The sequence below is a fragment of the Ovis canadensis genome, chromosome 21 (assembly GCF_042477335.2).
Source record: "Ovis canadensis isolate MfBH-ARS-UI-01 breed Bighorn chromosome 21, ARS-UI_OviCan_v2, whole genome shotgun sequence".
NCBI lineage: Eukaryota > Metazoa > Chordata > Mammalia > Artiodactyla > Bovidae > Ovis > Ovis canadensis.
The window spans coordinates 61,600,577-61,615,518 of NC_091265.1; the positions used below are offsets into that span (position 1 = coordinate 61,600,577).

At 62.5% G+C, this 14,942-nt stretch overlaps 1 protein-coding gene across 2 annotated transcripts; it reads right to left on the reverse strand.

Annotated features, from left to right (window-relative positions):
- Window positions 1–274: 274 nt before the first annotated feature.
- Window positions 275–13,865, reverse strand: PITPNM1 (phosphatidylinositol transfer protein membrane associated 1). Of its 2 annotated transcripts, none has more exons than XM_069565113.1 (24): window positions 13,659–13,865; window positions 12,633–12,751; window positions 10,950–11,164; window positions 10,743–10,864; window positions 10,316–10,540; window positions 8,315–8,641; window positions 8,129–8,224; window positions 7,940–8,047; window positions 7,173–7,234; window positions 6,822–7,078; window positions 6,299–6,488; window positions 6,089–6,196; window positions 5,688–5,845; window positions 5,398–5,603; window positions 4,759–4,929; window positions 3,955–4,119; window positions 3,550–3,698; window positions 3,285–3,395; window positions 2,739–2,855; window positions 2,345–2,493; window positions 2,093–2,242; window positions 1,817–2,000; window positions 1,389–1,517; window positions 275–763 (listed from the first exon to the last, which is right to left on the reverse strand). In XM_069565113.1, the coding sequence occupies exons 2-24, from the start codon at window positions 12,708–12,710 to the stop codon at window positions 500–502; spliced, it is 3,741 nt and encodes a 1,246-aa protein (XP_069421214.1). In that variant the 5' UTR covers window positions 12,711–12,751; window positions 13,659–13,865; the 3' UTR covers window positions 275–499. The 2 variants fall into 2 exon arrangements, with proteins under 2 accessions (XP_069421214.1, XP_069421213.1); XM_069565112.1 differs by having other exon boundaries at window positions 2,739–3,134.
- Window positions 13,866–14,942: the final 1,077 nt, after the last annotated feature.

Below are 14,942 nucleotides of genomic sequence, written 5' to 3' on the forward strand. Positions count from 1 at the left end.
CCCTCCCAACCCCCAATCTCACGGTCTCAGCTCAGGCAGGCAGTGGTTCCAGTGAGAAGCCAAGTCTGGGCCCCTGGGAACTGAAAGGCTGGCTCAGGTGGGGAGGGGAAGGAGGGTGGGGGAGGCTGGTTCTCCAGGTCCCAATCTTGGCCCTGCCCTCTGACTTGCTGCCTGACCCTGGGCACATCCCAGCTCCTCTTTGCCCTTCAGCATCTCTGCTGAACTAGAAACCGTGAGCTGGGCTGCCCTGTGATGCCATGCCGGTGGGCAGTCAGGCGGGATGCAGGTGGTGTTTATTTCCATGGAGTTACACACACTGGAAAAGCCTCTGGACCTTTGCTGCTCCCTCCTCCAGCCCCCAGGGCTGGGTCCCCCAGCATGAAAGGGAACTAACCCTGAGGGCAAACGGATGCAGGCGTGGGCCCAGCCTTCCACAGGCGGCCCCTGGGGCTCCACAAGTGTATGAATAAATAACCCAAGCCCAGCCACAGTTGGGGCCTCACTCTTCGCTGTCCAGCTTGAGGCTGATGCTCCGCGCCTTGCCACGTGCCAGGGTGGTGGGTGGAGTCCCTGGGCCCTCCCGTTCCACCTGGCTGGGGCCCCTTGAGCGGAGCAGCTGGCTCTGCTTCCGGAGAAAGTCCACAGGGGCAGCCCCACCATAGCTGCTCTTGGCCAGGGCGGCCCTTGAGGGTCCCGCGGTGGCATGAGGGTGGGAGCCGGCCTCCAGCTGGCCCAGGTGGGCCACGTAGCCATCGGACAGGAACTGCGGGCAGAGGTGGGCAGGGTGAGGGGATGGCTGGTCTCAGGCTCACACACTGTCCTCACCTGTCCTTCCCAGGCTCTGGGCAGTGCTGGCTGCAGTACCAGGCTGGCACAGCCTGACCAAACCCCGCCAGGGAGCCTGCCCCTCTCTGGGCCTCATCCTGAGTTTCCTCATCTGTACAATGGGGTTTTGGAAGGAAGTAACAGCAGCTAACATTTAGCAGGCACTTGCTCTGTGCCCAGCCCAGTGCTCAGCTGACATGCAGTAAATCATGGGCTCTTCCTGACAGCCACGGAGATCTGCGTGGGTTTATCCTTTCCATTTTACAGACAGGAAAGTGAGGCTCAGAAAGGTCAAGGCTTGTGCCCAGAACCATGCCAGCGTGGAACGAGCACCCAAGGTCTTGCTCATACTCCAGCTTGAGTTACCCATTCTGGCCTGTCCGGCAGCTTCTAGCTGCTCGTGACCTCCCCAATCCCATGAGAAGCCCAAGTTCCCCGAAGCCGGCCAGCCTGTTCACAGCCTCCGTCCTAGGTTCTTCTTAACACACGAGTGGTCCTCAGGGCCCAGCCTCAGGCTCCCATGCTCCAGCTGGCTCGCAGCCCCACCTTCACTCGGCCCTCACCTGACACTGCGCCTGCAGCTTCCGCACGGCGCGGCCCACGATGTAGGTCTGGCTGGGGGGCAGGCCCAGCGCCGCATACACGGCCACGTCTTTGGGGGACCCGTAGCCGGCCACGAAGTTCAGTTCCACCTGTGGCCGGAGAGGCCAATCAGCAGCCCCCCCGGGGTGGGGGAGGCGGGAGACAGAGGGTGGGGTCTGGTGGGCGATCTGCACCGAAGGGTTAGGGGCGGGGCCGCTTAGTCTCCATCACCAGGTCTGGCTGGGGGGTGGGACCAGCCGGATCTCCCTAGTTGGCTCCAAGGACTCTAGAGACCCTTGCGGGGATGTGCAGTCTGTTAGGCTAGGAGCCGGGGCCATGTAGGTGGTAACAAACGGGCCTCCTCCCGGGGCAATCGCGGGGTTCGGGGGGCTCTCCCCAGCCACCACACCTCCTGCACCAGGCTCTGGAGGAACATCGCCTTCTGGCGCAGCGGGTCGTGAGTGAGGCCATCGCAGAAGGAGACGACGCCGTGGGGGAAGTTGTGCTGCGACAGCCAGGCTACCACGCGGTGCTTCTGCATATCAGGACGGCCCGTCACGTACACGATCAGGTAGCCCGCGTCCTGCCAGTGCCTGCAGGGAGCGGCGGCGGTCAGCCCCGAGAGCCAGGGGTGGGGACCAGTCCTCACAGCGAGCCGGGAAAGGGAAGCGGCAGCCGCTCCTACCTGACCACGTCCACGGCGCCGGCGCGCACCTTGGGGTCGCTGCCCATGATGGACACACTGGCGGTGAAGGAGCCGTCGATACTGAAGACCACGGCCTCAGTGCCGCGGGCCACCACCGTTAGGCAGCATTCAGCGTAGGTGTGGTCGCCCCTACGGCCGGGGCGGGGGTGGGGGGGGTTGCAGTGTGAGCGGCGTGGGGGCGGGGCCCACAGGAGCCCCTCCCTGCAGAGGCCGGGCCCGCCCCGCGCTCACCTTACCACCATGCGCACCGGGTAAACGCCGACGCCCAGCGCACGCTCTAGGGGCACCGGGAAGGTGAGACGGCCCGAGCTGTTGGTGACCTCGGTGCCAAAGTGGATCCACTTGCCCGACAGCGGCTGCGTCATGATGTAGATGTCCACCTAGCAGGGAGAGAGGGCCAGAGGGTCCCCCTGAGCGGAGCGGAGGAACGGCGGACCCCTGAGCGTTGTGGAGCTGCGCGGAAGAGGGCTGAGGTGGGGGAAGGAGGACGGGGTTGGGGGCTCAACCTGGCAGGACCCGGAGCTGTCCAGGGAACAGGAGGCGGGACCCGGGAGCTCCCGCTTGGGGCCAGGTCAGCCCGAGGAGGGGGCTGGTCTACCTGGGACTGAGGCCTCTGTGTCCTAACCTTCTCTCCCGTGAGCGTGACCACATCCAAGGGTCCGTACATGAAGCGCCCGTTCAGCACCTGGGGGCGGCCCTCGCACACCACCGTGTCGCTCGCCCGGTGGTTGGAGGTGACGTTCTGGCGGGAGGAGACAGTGTGAGCCCGCGGCCAGGAGATGACAGGGAGGCGGGAAGAGCTGGTGAGGGGGACCCGCGCCCAGACGTGTGTGTGCGCGCTGCCTGGAGGAGGCGGGCCAGCTCGCTCCGAGAGAGGGGCGAGGCCCGAGGAGTGGGCGCTTCTGCTGACCCCGATCAGAGGTCCTGGGGGTCCTCTGTGCGGACTGTGGATCCAAGGGGCAGAGGCAATATAGACCCGGTGCAGAGGCTGAGAGGGGCGAGGCGAGCGCCAATCCGAGACCTGACTTGGCGGAGGGGGCGGGGAAGAGGGAGGGGAGGAGACTTGGTGGTACCCGGGGGCGGGGCCGAGGCAGGAGGAGGTGGGACCTGGGAGGGGCTTAGGGGCGGGGATCCCAGGGAGACTTGAGGTCGCTAGGGGCAGGGCACGTACCCGAATCTTGACTTGGGTGCGTTTGCGCTGCCACTTCTCCCTGGGGAAGGCCGGGCTGTAGATGGACGGCTCCTCGCACTCGGTCAGGTGTGGCCGCTCCTTCTCGATCACCTGCGCGGGATGGGCCCCAGCGAGGCCACATGAAGTGGGGGGGTAGGGGAAGGGTCCCTGGGGCTGCCCCTCCCCCAGCTCCGGCTCCTCCTTATCCTTGGCCTCTTCCACCCCCCTACCCCCACCCCCACCCCCACCGCATCCCTGGGCCCACCTGTCTCAGGATGAAGGCCACCACGTCGGCCGATTCCCAGTAGCTGGCGTGGAAGAGGTGGGGCAGCGTGACGGTGGGGAAGGCGGTGAGCGCCTCCGGGCAGTACAGCGAGTAGTCAATCCGCTTGGTCCCCCACCAGCGCTCCAGGACTGCTCGACCGCGGTGGGCAGTGAGTCAGGGGTGGCCTCTCACCCCAGGCCCAACTGTCTGGCCTCTAGGGCTCTTCCCTCCCTCTCTTCCACAGCCCTGCTCTTTGCCGAGTCCAGAGTTGGGTGCTGGGGCCCTCTCCTTCCAGAGCAAAGGCTCTGGGGCAAGGGTGTTTCTGCTGGGCTTCAGCGGTGGAACAAGTATCCGCACCAGGACTACCGCCCCCCACCCCCAGGTGGGGCGGCTGGCCAGACTTACTCTTAACCACCTCACTAGTGGTGCTGGGGGCAGTTGGCTGGGCTGGTGGGTCACCGCCCAACTCACTGCCCTTCCAGAAAGCACCACTGGCAGACGTGGGTGTTGAGGGCACCAACATCTCCAGCTCCTCCAGAAAGAGGCCTGAGTGGGTCTGCAGAGTATCGGCTGTGGGTGGAGGGCAGCCTCAGTGGTGGGCTGGGCCAGGCCATCCTCCTGTCTTCCCACTGGGGTTCCAGGACTGCTCCGCCCCACACCTCCCCCATCTCTGCTGCCAGCCTTCCCTAGTCAGGTCTTGGCTGAGGTTGAACTGCCCCAACATGTGGGTGGACACGAAGGGTGGGGGCATTCTCCCCTGTTAGCAGCATTCCTGCCAGAATGCCTGCCACCATCACCCCAATCCAGGCCCGCTTGTCTCATGGGGCCAGATGGGTACTCACTTACATGCATGTGTACACAACCCACAACAGGATGTGAACTCAAGTGTCCATGGAGACACAGTGCATCCCTAGACACGGATACAGCACCCCGTCACCCCCCATCCCAGTGGCGAGTTGCTGCTTTCTATGTCACTGCCTCCCTTCTTTAACCCAGTCACCACCACTGCCCCCAGCTTCTGGGCAGAGGGTCTTGGGGATCCAGACTGCCCAAGAGGACAGGCAACGGCTCCTGGTCCTGGGAGTGGTGACCTGAGAGAGTACCAATGATGCGGGAACTGCCTCTTGGTTGGGGGAGTGGGGTCTATCTCCATCCCTCACTGTTGGGGCCCTTCCCCTCCTCTTCCCTGTATCTTGGTTGGGTGCGTACCCAGCAGCAGAGACGAGCCATCTCCCAGAGGGAACTTCTGGTAGCGGGGCACCGCCAGGGGAGCGATGGCCTGGAACTTGGGGGCCAGCAGGGGCTCAAGGCGGGAGGCGCAGGGGTCAGCCGCGTGGAAGAGGTTGTAGATCTGCTCGCAGGCTGGCCGCATCTGGGCCACTGGTACCCAGAAGATAAAGGAGAGAGGGGGTTCAGCTGGGCATCCTGGGAGGTAGGGGTGGTGTGGAGCAGCTCCCTGACCTGCTGGGTGACCCTGAAACAGCGCTTCCCAGACTGTACTCCCTGGGAGGTCCCCGGGGTCCTGCTTAAAAGTGAAACAGGTCTCTTGGCTAACAAGGGATCAGAGCCTTCGATTTGCTGATGCTCGGGATGAAGCGTTCCCTAGGCCTGTTGGACCCTGGGCATCTGGGCGTACGAGTTCCTCCTGGTGCATGCTGGGAAACGTGGCCTTGGCAAGTCCCTTCTTTCTGGGCCTCAGGTTCCCCTTCTCTAGCCAAGAAACTTAATTTTTACAGTGGGGAATGGCATAAATGCTCGAATTTCCGGTGATAGGGAGAGGTTGGAGGAGCTAAGGGGAGGGGCAGATGGAGGAGGAGGCATGCCCCGACTTGCACCCCAAGGGCTCACCCTCCAACGTGGGCATCACAGTTTTGCGCAGAGCCAGCACCAGGCCGAGCGGGGAGCCAAAGAGGAAGAAGCCGGAGACCTTGAAGTCAAGGCGGGCGGCACAGGGGGCACCGTCAGGAGCCTCAGAGGTGGCAGTGGGTGGGCAGGAGGCTGTGCTCGCCCGCCGGGGCTCCCCGGAGGAGGTGGCTGGGGGTGCTGCCTGCAGGCTGCGTGCGGAGGTGGCTGTCAGTGCTGCTGCCTCCGCAGCCCAGCACAAGCCCAGTTTGGGGTTGATGGGGTGGGAATGTCACCTGTTTTGAGAGCCCTCGGGCTCGGGACCAGCCATGTCACTGGGGGTGCGCTGGGTGGGCAGGGTAGAGGTTTCTGGGCTGGCCCGGCCCAGCCCCTCAGGCCCCTCTGCCAGGGGATCCCGCGTTGGGCCTGCCTCAGGGGAGAGCAGCTCATTGTTCTAGAAGAAGCAGGAGACAGAAACATCCTTAGGACTAGAGACAATCGATTTCTACTTATTTGGAAGTGAGGAAGGAGGAATGGGGGTTGGGCAGGGACTTAGAGCCAGCCAGCAGAGCCCCAGAGGGGATGGACAGAGGCAGCAGGAACAGGCTGGAGAGAGGTCAGATTCCTGGGGCCGAGAACTAGAGCAGGGGAGTCTCCCTGCCCCTCCTCCGGTGGAGGCGGGTCCAGCCACACTGACCATACTTCCACGGCGGCTGCTGCTCCAGCTCCCGGTGCCCACGCTGGCACTGTGGCAGAGTGCATCAAAGCCCAGGATTCCGCCGACACCGTCTCCGATCAGCACCACCTGGGGGAGAGGGCAGCGCGGTCAGGAGGGGCTGCAGCAGGGGCAGGAGGGTGGGGGAGGCTCGGCCAGCAAGTTCCCCCCGGACAACCCCTAACCCCTGACCTGCCCGCAGAAGCCGGCACCCTCAGAGGAGCGCAGGAAGGCCGCATAGGCCTGGTTGGTGCGGGCGATGACCGTGGCCACGGCGCCCTGGTATCGGGAGGATGAGGTGGCCAGCAGCGGCAAGGCGGCCAGGGGAATGTGGTCCTGGGAGCGGGACAGGCCGTCACCATCATGGCTGTAGGGGCTCAGGCTGCAGGAGGAGGGGCGGAATGGATGGGTGGGCGCCTCCAGGCCCGCCCCTGCCCCCTCTAAGTCCCCCTGACCTGTTGGCAAGTCCCAGCACCACGGGGGCTTTGTGGGGACCACCAGTATCCCAGAGGGCTCTGCGATGGAGCCATAGACTAGAAACAGGCCAGCTGGGCGGGTGACTGGCCCAGGTGTCTAGCTTCCTGGCCTCTTCCCTCTCCGCCCCCCCACCCCATGGGGGCCTCTCTGGTTCCAGGAGCCTCCAGGTGGCTGTCCACATCTTGGGGACCCTGTGTGTCCACCCCCCCACCCCCACTTCCACCCCCCAGACCAGTACTTGGAGACGAGGGCATAGGCAGCCGCGCAGATGGGTGGGCAGGGCACCAGGCGCAGCGCCACGTGGCCCAGGGCCTCGGGAAAGTGGACGCGGGTGACCGCCTCGAAGGCTAGGCTCAGCGTCTGCACATCTGCCCGCTTGGAGTCGGCATCTCCCGGGCCCGAGTCTAGGATGCTGCCACTGTGCAGGACGAGGAAGAGGGCGTGGACCGCGCACGTCTCTGCCCCCAGCTCCCCGGCACTGTCTCCATCTGGGCCCTGCAGGGGGCACAGTGCGACGCCAGCGACATCAGACCGGTGGCTGGTGGGTGGCCAGGCAGAACTGAGGCGCAAGGTGGCCGGCCATACTCACTTCCGAGTCCCTGGGTGCCCGGGCCCCATCCCCTGGGTCTTTGGTGCCCTCGGTTCCAGGGTCTATGGGAGGGGGAGAGCCAGGAAGAGAGACTGAGGGCTCTGTGGGGATGCCCTCACCTGGCAGTCCAGATGCCCCCGCTCACTGTCTGCCTGGGCACTCTCCCCTGCCCCCATCTCCCTCGGACCTGCCCCTCTCACCCAACTCCCCCAGGTCATTTCACACTTCTAGACCTTTGCACAGGCCAGCCAGTCCCTGCTGTTCCCAGAGACGCCTCTCCCCACAATGCCCGTTTGCCTGGAAGATTCCTTCTGATCCTGCCCTGTCCCATGTGCCTGTTTAAGTTGAAGTGAATTAAATTACTGTGCAAAATTCAGGCCCCCAGTCACACTCACCCCATTTCAAGAACCTGAGAGTCACATGTGGCTAATGACGAGTACCCTTCCATCATCTCAGAAAGTTCTTTTGGACAGAGCTGGTCTAATCCTTCAAAATCTGGTTTAGACCTCACCTCCTGCATGAAGACTTCCCGGCCTCCAAATGAATTCCTCCATTCTTTGTTCTATGTCTTTTTACATTCCAACCATCCATCCATCCATCCACCCATCCACCCATTATCCACTCATCATTCATCTGTGTATTTAAAGAACACCCTTTCTGGGTTGCCATTCATCTTAGGACCCCATTACATTTAGGAATGAGTAGTTCTCTGAGTCCCCACCACTTAGGGGGTGCGGGTGGCCGGTGACGGGATAGGGGACACTTACCTGGTGTCCCCTCAGCCTCCATGGGGGAGGCAAAGGCGTCGATGAAGTCATTGGAGTTCCACTTGGTCATCTCCTTGGGGAAGACTTCGTCACTGTCCGAGAAGCCTTCTGAAGGGACCAGGGACTGTGTCATGGGGGGGTAGGCACTGCTCAGGGCCCCCCCGCCCCCGGCAGGGCTGGGGTGCTGACCGTGGGCATCAAAGAACTCCTCCTCGGAGCTGTTCTCAGAGTCCCGGGCGATGTTCTGCATGCGCCACTCAGACAAAGTCTGGGGAGATACGCCCCCTGCAGGGCCACACGGGCCTCAGCCTGGGCGTCCAGCCAAGGGCCGCACTCCCCGACACCCCACCACCGGTCCCCAGGCCCCAGCCTCACCCCCATGCTGGGACGAATAGGAGGAACGGGAGGATGAAGACCACTGCTTGCTGAAGCTGGCATCGGGCGAGGCATCGGGGCCCGGGGGGGGCTCAGGCCCATCGGGGGTGCCGGCGTGGCTGGCCCCGGCGCGGACCTCGGAGCCCGGCTTCCCCGGGGGCTGGGCCTCGGGGCCCTCGCTGCCTGTGTTGCACTTGGCCATGCGCTGTGCCAGCATGCGGGCAGTCTCCTCCTCCAGTGCCCGGATGTCAGCCATGCTCAGCTCTGTCCACTCGTCCTGCCAGCACCAGGCCTGTCGGTGGGCCCGCAGCATCACCCGGCGCAGACCTGTAGGCGCCCAGACATCAAAGCTGTGCCCTCCCCACCCCCAGTTTCCCTGCCCAGCATATCAAGCCCTTGAATTCCCTTGAATTAGGGTAATGGCTCCCTTGGGCACACCACCCACCCAGAGCCACAAAGTAGGGAAGGCTGAGTGCGGTCCAGGAGATGGCAGTGGGAAGTGGGGCATTTTTCTTCCTGTCCTACCTACCTCCCTGCCCACAGCCTCTTTTATCCCTCCAGACACCCCAACTCTTAGCTCCGAGCTCACCCCGACACCTCAGGAAGCTGGGAGCAATGTTTGTTCTTGCTCTTTCAGCTGGCTTCCTGCTGACTTCATCAGAGGAGTCAACAATTAAGGCGTTAACAGTTAATGAAATTGTTGATGGTTAATGAAGGTGTTAATAGTTAATGGAAGTGTTGGCACTTAATGAAGCAAAAACACGATACCCATTCTGGGATATTTTCATCTTAAGCAGAGGAATAAAGTTAGAAACCTCAGTATCTAGGAAATAAAGTAATAATGATTGAATTATAAACTTCTAGAAGGAAATGCGTTAGAATCTTAATAATGGTTATATGTGGGTGATTTTCATTTTCTTTTTTTGGCTGTATCACATGGTGAAAGTGAAAGTTAGTCACTCAGTCGTGTCCGACTTTTTGTGACCCCGTGGACTGTAGCCCATCAGGCTCCTCTGTCCATGGAATTCTCCAGGCAGGAATTCTGGAGTAGGTTGCCATTTCCTTCTTCAATGGTATGTGGGATCTTAGTTCCCTGATCAGGGGATCAAACCCACGCCTCCTGCATAGGAAGTGCAGAGTCTTAACCACTGGACCTCCAGGGAGGTCCCCAATCTTCTTATTTGTGCTTTTTGGACTTTTTCCAAATTTAGGATAAAGAACCTGTATTACTACTCTCTGAGCTAAATTTCCTCATCTGGAATCATAATAGTCTTTACCTTGAGGGGTGTGGGGGATGTGAAAGATATCTTGTATGGGAAGTGATTAGCAGAGGATTTGGCTCTTGTGATCAATATCAGCTTTTGCTATCAGGCCCAACCTTTTCCTCATTTACAAAAGGGACAATTAAGGAAGCAGCTCCCTGGGGAGGGGAGATTCCATGAGAGCTGTGGTGGAGTGGATCCCAGGCCCCTGAGGGCCCCCATCCTTCTTCCTTCGGGGAGCCCAGCGTCAGAGCTGGGAGGTGGGGCAGGGCTAAGCCACAGGAGTATGACCTAGGGCTTGCTGGAGACCAGAGCAGGAGGATGGAACTCAGAGCTGGGGTGGGAGGGACTCTGACAGAACCCAGCTTCGGCCTGCACTCCACAGCGTGTTGCCAGTTACAGCTGGTGACCCTCCTGAGAGTCTCTAAGCCTCGCTTGACCCACAGAACATTGGCGTCTTAGAATTTTAATGGACTAGCAGCTGCATCTCTGAGTGAACCGGCATGAACCTCAGAGATCATGTTTCCAGCTTCTTGCCCTTCTGACTCTTCCCTGTACCTCAAGACAGGCTTCCCCAACCCCAGCTAGGCTGCGATGCTCCCCTCTGCCCCAGCACCCACCCTATCAAATGGAAAGGATGGCTTTATGTTTCTGTGTCCCCGGCAGACTGGGAGCATCCCTGGCTCAAACATGTGGCCTAGTGCATGATAAGTGGAACCTCCCAGGACAGGGTGCTCACCGACATCGTGGATGAACTGCTCGATCTTGGCCTGCATGCCCCAGTAGCGGAACTCGACCTTGCACAGCTTGTAGGCGCACATGAGGGGCCCGGTCTGGGCTGCTGTGCGCGCCCAGTCATCACCCAGCGGTCCTCGGCCTGTCTTGGCCGAGCGGTACAGCCGGGGGTCCTCTTCTGCTTTGTACTCGCCTGGGGCCACAGCATCCCGCACGATATCGATGGTATCTGGGGGGTTCCGGCAGCCCTGAGCAACAGCAGCCCCCTCCAGCCCCTGCTACTCCTCCCCCACCTTGGGATTGGGAGGGCAGCTTTTCACGCACAGAAAGCCGAGGCCAGGAACTGAGCCTGGGACTTGTCAGAGGCCACCTGTCCAGGTGGCAGGTGGCCTGAGAGGGGCTTTGGGGTCATTACTGGCTGTACGTCTCACCCAAGATGCGCTGTCTCCGCTCAGCCCCACTCAGGTTGAAGACATTGGGCTGCTGCCCCCCATCGGGCAGGTAATAGGTCTCAATTTCAATGGAGAATTTCTCCACAAAGGGGCAGGTGTACCTGGGCAGAGGGCAGGGGTAAGGGTCACTGCTGGGCCCACCAGGGCCCTTCCCCTCCTGGCCCCTGACCTGCCCCACCCACTCACCGGGTTCGGGTGTAGGGATAAGCATTCCAGGATTCCTCCTCCACCTGCAGGGCGGCCTTGGGCAGCAGCGCCCGGAACCAGCCTGGGATGTGGGAGCCCACGTGGTATACCTTGTGCGTGTACTGTCCACTGCCACCCGGCCCATCCGTGTAGGGCCGGTTGGCCAGGATCTCCACGCCACTGCCCTCGCCACTCGACTCCTCTCGGCTCTTTTTCTGCAGCCCAGGGCAAGAGGAGGATAGGCACCTCAGTCCTAACTCCATTCCTGGGACGGGCTCCCCACTTAGGCCTCGTCCCCAGCGCAGCTCTGAGGCCTGAGTCCCAGCCTTTCTAGCTCTCTGAAATTCCACCTGCTCCCCTATAGCTACTGGGGTCAGGATTATAGCCTCTGACCAGTCCCCTCTGGGGTTCTGCAAGCCGGGACTTGTTCAGTCATTCAAGTATTTGCTGTCTGCTCTATTCCAGGCACTGTCCAGGCTTATATTCATTGCGATCTGGTGATGTACAGAGTAAAGACCCCTGCCTGCCCTTGTGGAACTGTACACTCCAGCGGAAGGAGACACAGTAGACAGAAAACAGAAAAAAAGCATCTTAGAGGGTCCTAAGTGCTGTGGTAAAAAGAAAGCATAGACTAGGGTTAGGTGGATAGAGTTGGGGGTTGCAGTATTGATAGGATGGTCAGGAAAGGCCTCACTGAAAAGATAACATGACCATGATTTGAAGATGACTTGGGGGGAAAAGGAGGGTGCGGGGCAGATATGGGGTGGGGAGTGTGTTTCAAGCAGAGAGAGAGCCCGTGTAAGCTCCTGAGGGGGACAAGCTGCATGCCCTGCCAGCAAGGGGCCAGGGTGGGCAGGCTGGAAGAATCAGGAGAGTAAAAGGGATACCTGCCTTTCTAGGACCCCAATACCAGCTCCTGCCACACCCCTCCTAGTTGGAGAGCACTCAGATCCTGTCCTTATGTAGCTCAGGAGTTTGAACATGGCCCACCCAACCCTCTGAGGCCAGATCCCAACCCTCTTGCCTGTTCAGATTCTGGTCCCACATTTCAGGGGACGCCTCTGAAATGGGCACCGGCCTCCTCCCGTCCCTGGGCACCTGCCCTGGCTCTAGCTTCTCCTCCCAAGCCTGACTCCCTGCATGCTTCCTCTCAGCCCAGATCTCACCCTCTGGGGTCCCTGCCTGCTCCTCTGACAGCCTCCGGCCCTGAGCCTCAGCCCATCTCCCTGACCGTTGGGGGTGGCCAGGTTCCTTCACCCTCTGGGAAACCTCTCCTAGTCTTTCTCTACCCCCTGGGACCCCTCCTCACTTTCTGCCCCCCACTCTTGTCTCCTCATGCGCTCCTCTCCCTACCCGCTGAGGATTACGGATTCTAAGGAGGATTAAAGGAGATCAGATAGGGGCTGAGCGTTCAGCAGGGGCTGGGCACTCGGGGAGGCACCACCAGGCCCTTCGGTCCCTCTTCGCACGGTCCTTAATCACCCCACCCCTCCCCCACATCCGACTGGGGACGCGCTCTCTTCTGCTCTGGCCTGAGCCCTCCTAAGCCTCGGGGCTGGACTGGCAGGGGATTGAGCTGAGCCTGGCCCCTTATCCCAGGTGTGGCCTGCGCACTCCTGCGGATACCCAACATGAAGCATGTTCCCATCCCCTCCTCGGCCTCCTACTTGCCACCGCCCTCACCTGGATCATGTAGAGCTGGGCCACCTGATATTCGTCCAGGCTCATGGGCAGCAGGATGTGGTATTCCTTGATGAGCATCCTGAAAGCGCTCGGCCGGCCGCGCGCGGCCTCCGCGGCTCCTGGCGCAGGGCACCGCGCGGCCGTCAGTGCGGGGCGGCGGCGCGCGGCCCCGAGCCCTGCGCGCGGGCCGAGGGGCTCAGGCGCGGGGACCCCATGCCCGGGCTCGCCACAGGGCAGGCAGCGGCGAGCCCAGCTCTGCAGCCAGCGCCGCGGGGGGCCGGGAGCCGCCGAGAGGCTGAGCGCTGACCTCTTTTCCGCGCAGCCCCCGCCCCCCGCCCGCCCATCGCCATGGCAACCGCGCGCTGACGCGGGCCCCCAGGAGCCGCGGGAGGTGGCCGGCGGGCTGGCGGGCCAGCCTCGCCTCTCCGGCCGCGGCGGCGTCCTAAGCACCTCGGAACAGCATCCTTTGGGGACCCGCCCCTGGAAACCCCGGGGCCCCTCCTTCCGGGCCGCCTTCCACCACCGGCCCCTCGGGGCCCGCCCCCTGCATCCCTTTCCCCGAGTCGGTCCGTGTCCCCACTCCTGGACGTCCACTTAGAACCTTGTCCCCCGCGTCTCTCCGCGGAGCAGCCCCGGGCGCCCCCCTCCCCCTGCACCCGAAACTACCTTCAAAGACTAGATAACACTTTCGCCCCGAGACCTGTCTTCCCCACCCTGGCGGGCAGCCCAGTCCCCAACTCCCCCTTCCCCGCATCGTTCCTGGACCCCCGGCACTCGTCTATGCAGCTGCCTCATCCTCCTTCTCCAGGGCTGACCACTCTTCAGGCTCAGGCTAGAAGTACCCTACGGGCCCCCGCCCTGCAAGCTGCTCCGTCCACCTGCGCCCCGACTTCGCTGCCGCCGTACCCCCACCTCGCACCCACTGAGCAAGCGAGAGGCCCCGTTGCCCCCACTTCCCTCTGCTCCCCGGCGTCCCCGTCGCCCGCCGTGCTCTCGATCGGCCCGCCCGCCAACGTCCCGGCTCACCTCTAGTCTAGGGTGGACGCCCCTCACCCAGTACGGGCGGGGGCCGACGGGCCGCGGGTTGGAGCCCCGAGCGACTCCAGCCCCGGCCGCGGATTCCAGCAGTGGCCGGACCCTCTGGAGGCGCAGCGCGGGCCCATGGCCCCGACCTTCCTCCCGGTCTGCCCGCCGGCACCCCTCCGGTCCCTCCCCGCCGCCCGCCGCGTCACTGCGGCCGCCCCGCCCCCTTCCTGGGCGCGCGGCCCTACCCACCCCGGAGGGGTCCGGGCAGCCCCGCCCGCGGCGGCGGAGGGCGGCCTCAACCTTCCTTCCTTCCCCACGGCGGCGGGGGAAGAGGCCCTTCTCCAAATGCTGGCGCTGCGTACTCCGGCCGTGTTATTTGGGATCCCCAGACACTCTGGGATCCTTCCTCCACCCTGGCCCGGCCCTCCAGTGTGCTATGGAAATATGACAAGAGTCTCAGCCCCAACTTCCCGGGCCCTGGGAATCCGGGGCCCAGGGTGGGGGAAACGCCTTCCCGTCCCAAGTCTAGCCAGCGGCTGGTCTCTGACATCACTGGCCTAGCCGGTGGGGTTCCGGTGTCCCAGACCGCCAGGTCATTCAGAGGGCTGCAGTCACTTTCACTTCCAGTCTTGGGGCTCCTCCCTGAACGGGGCCCCAGAGCTTTCCCCACCTGTGTCTTCCGGGTTCACAAGTCTGGCCAATAGCGCCCAGATCGTGGGCAAAGGCTGCCAGGGCCTAGGGCTGGGCTCTTGGGACCGCACCCAGTTGGCTAGAGGCACTGGGTCGGTGCAAGGCAGCACCGCACAGGGTCTCACCCACACTGGGGAAACCAGTTCTCTCTCGACTGTTTCTCAGGTCCCAGGGGTGGGGAAGCAGCTCGGCTCCTTTTCCTTCCTCTTAGGACTCAGAGATAGGGTGTATTCCGAGCCCCAGGGCTGATTCCAAGCTTAGGATGTTAGGGTGTTAAGGTATGCGAGGGTGGGGCTTAAGTGAACTGGCATTTCCACCCTCCAGGCACCTTTAGTCCAGAGAAAGAACCCTCTAGGTTCAGGCTGGAGACAGAGCCCTCCAGCTGTGGAAGCAGCCCAGGCTTTGTGCTGCCCCCTGGTGGCATCTTGTGAAGGAGGGCAGGGCACTCAGCTATTGGAGTTCAACTCTTTCCACAAACAGCTGGCAGGCCGAGGGCCAGGGAAGGGCAGGGTCCCACTCAAGGTCAATGGGCTGTGGAGGCAAGGCAAAGCTAGGCTTAGTGGGCCTCCCTCCCACTCACTGTACCCAACCATC

Excerpts from the sequence above, each read along its gene's own strand:
- PITPNM1 (XM_069565112.1), bottom strand. The coding sequence starts at position 12,710 with ATGCTCATCAAGGAATACCACATCCTGCTGCCCATGAGCCTGGACGAA. Across the intron at positions 8,642-10,315 it reads GCAGTTCATCCACGATGTCG|GTCTGCGCCGGGTGATGCTG; the intron begins GTGAGCACCCTG and ends GGGCGCCTACAG. Across the intron at positions 5,604-5,687 it reads CCCGAGGGCTCTCAAAACAG|CCTGCAGGCAGCACCCCCAG; the intron begins GTGACATTCCCA and ends CTCCGCACGCAG.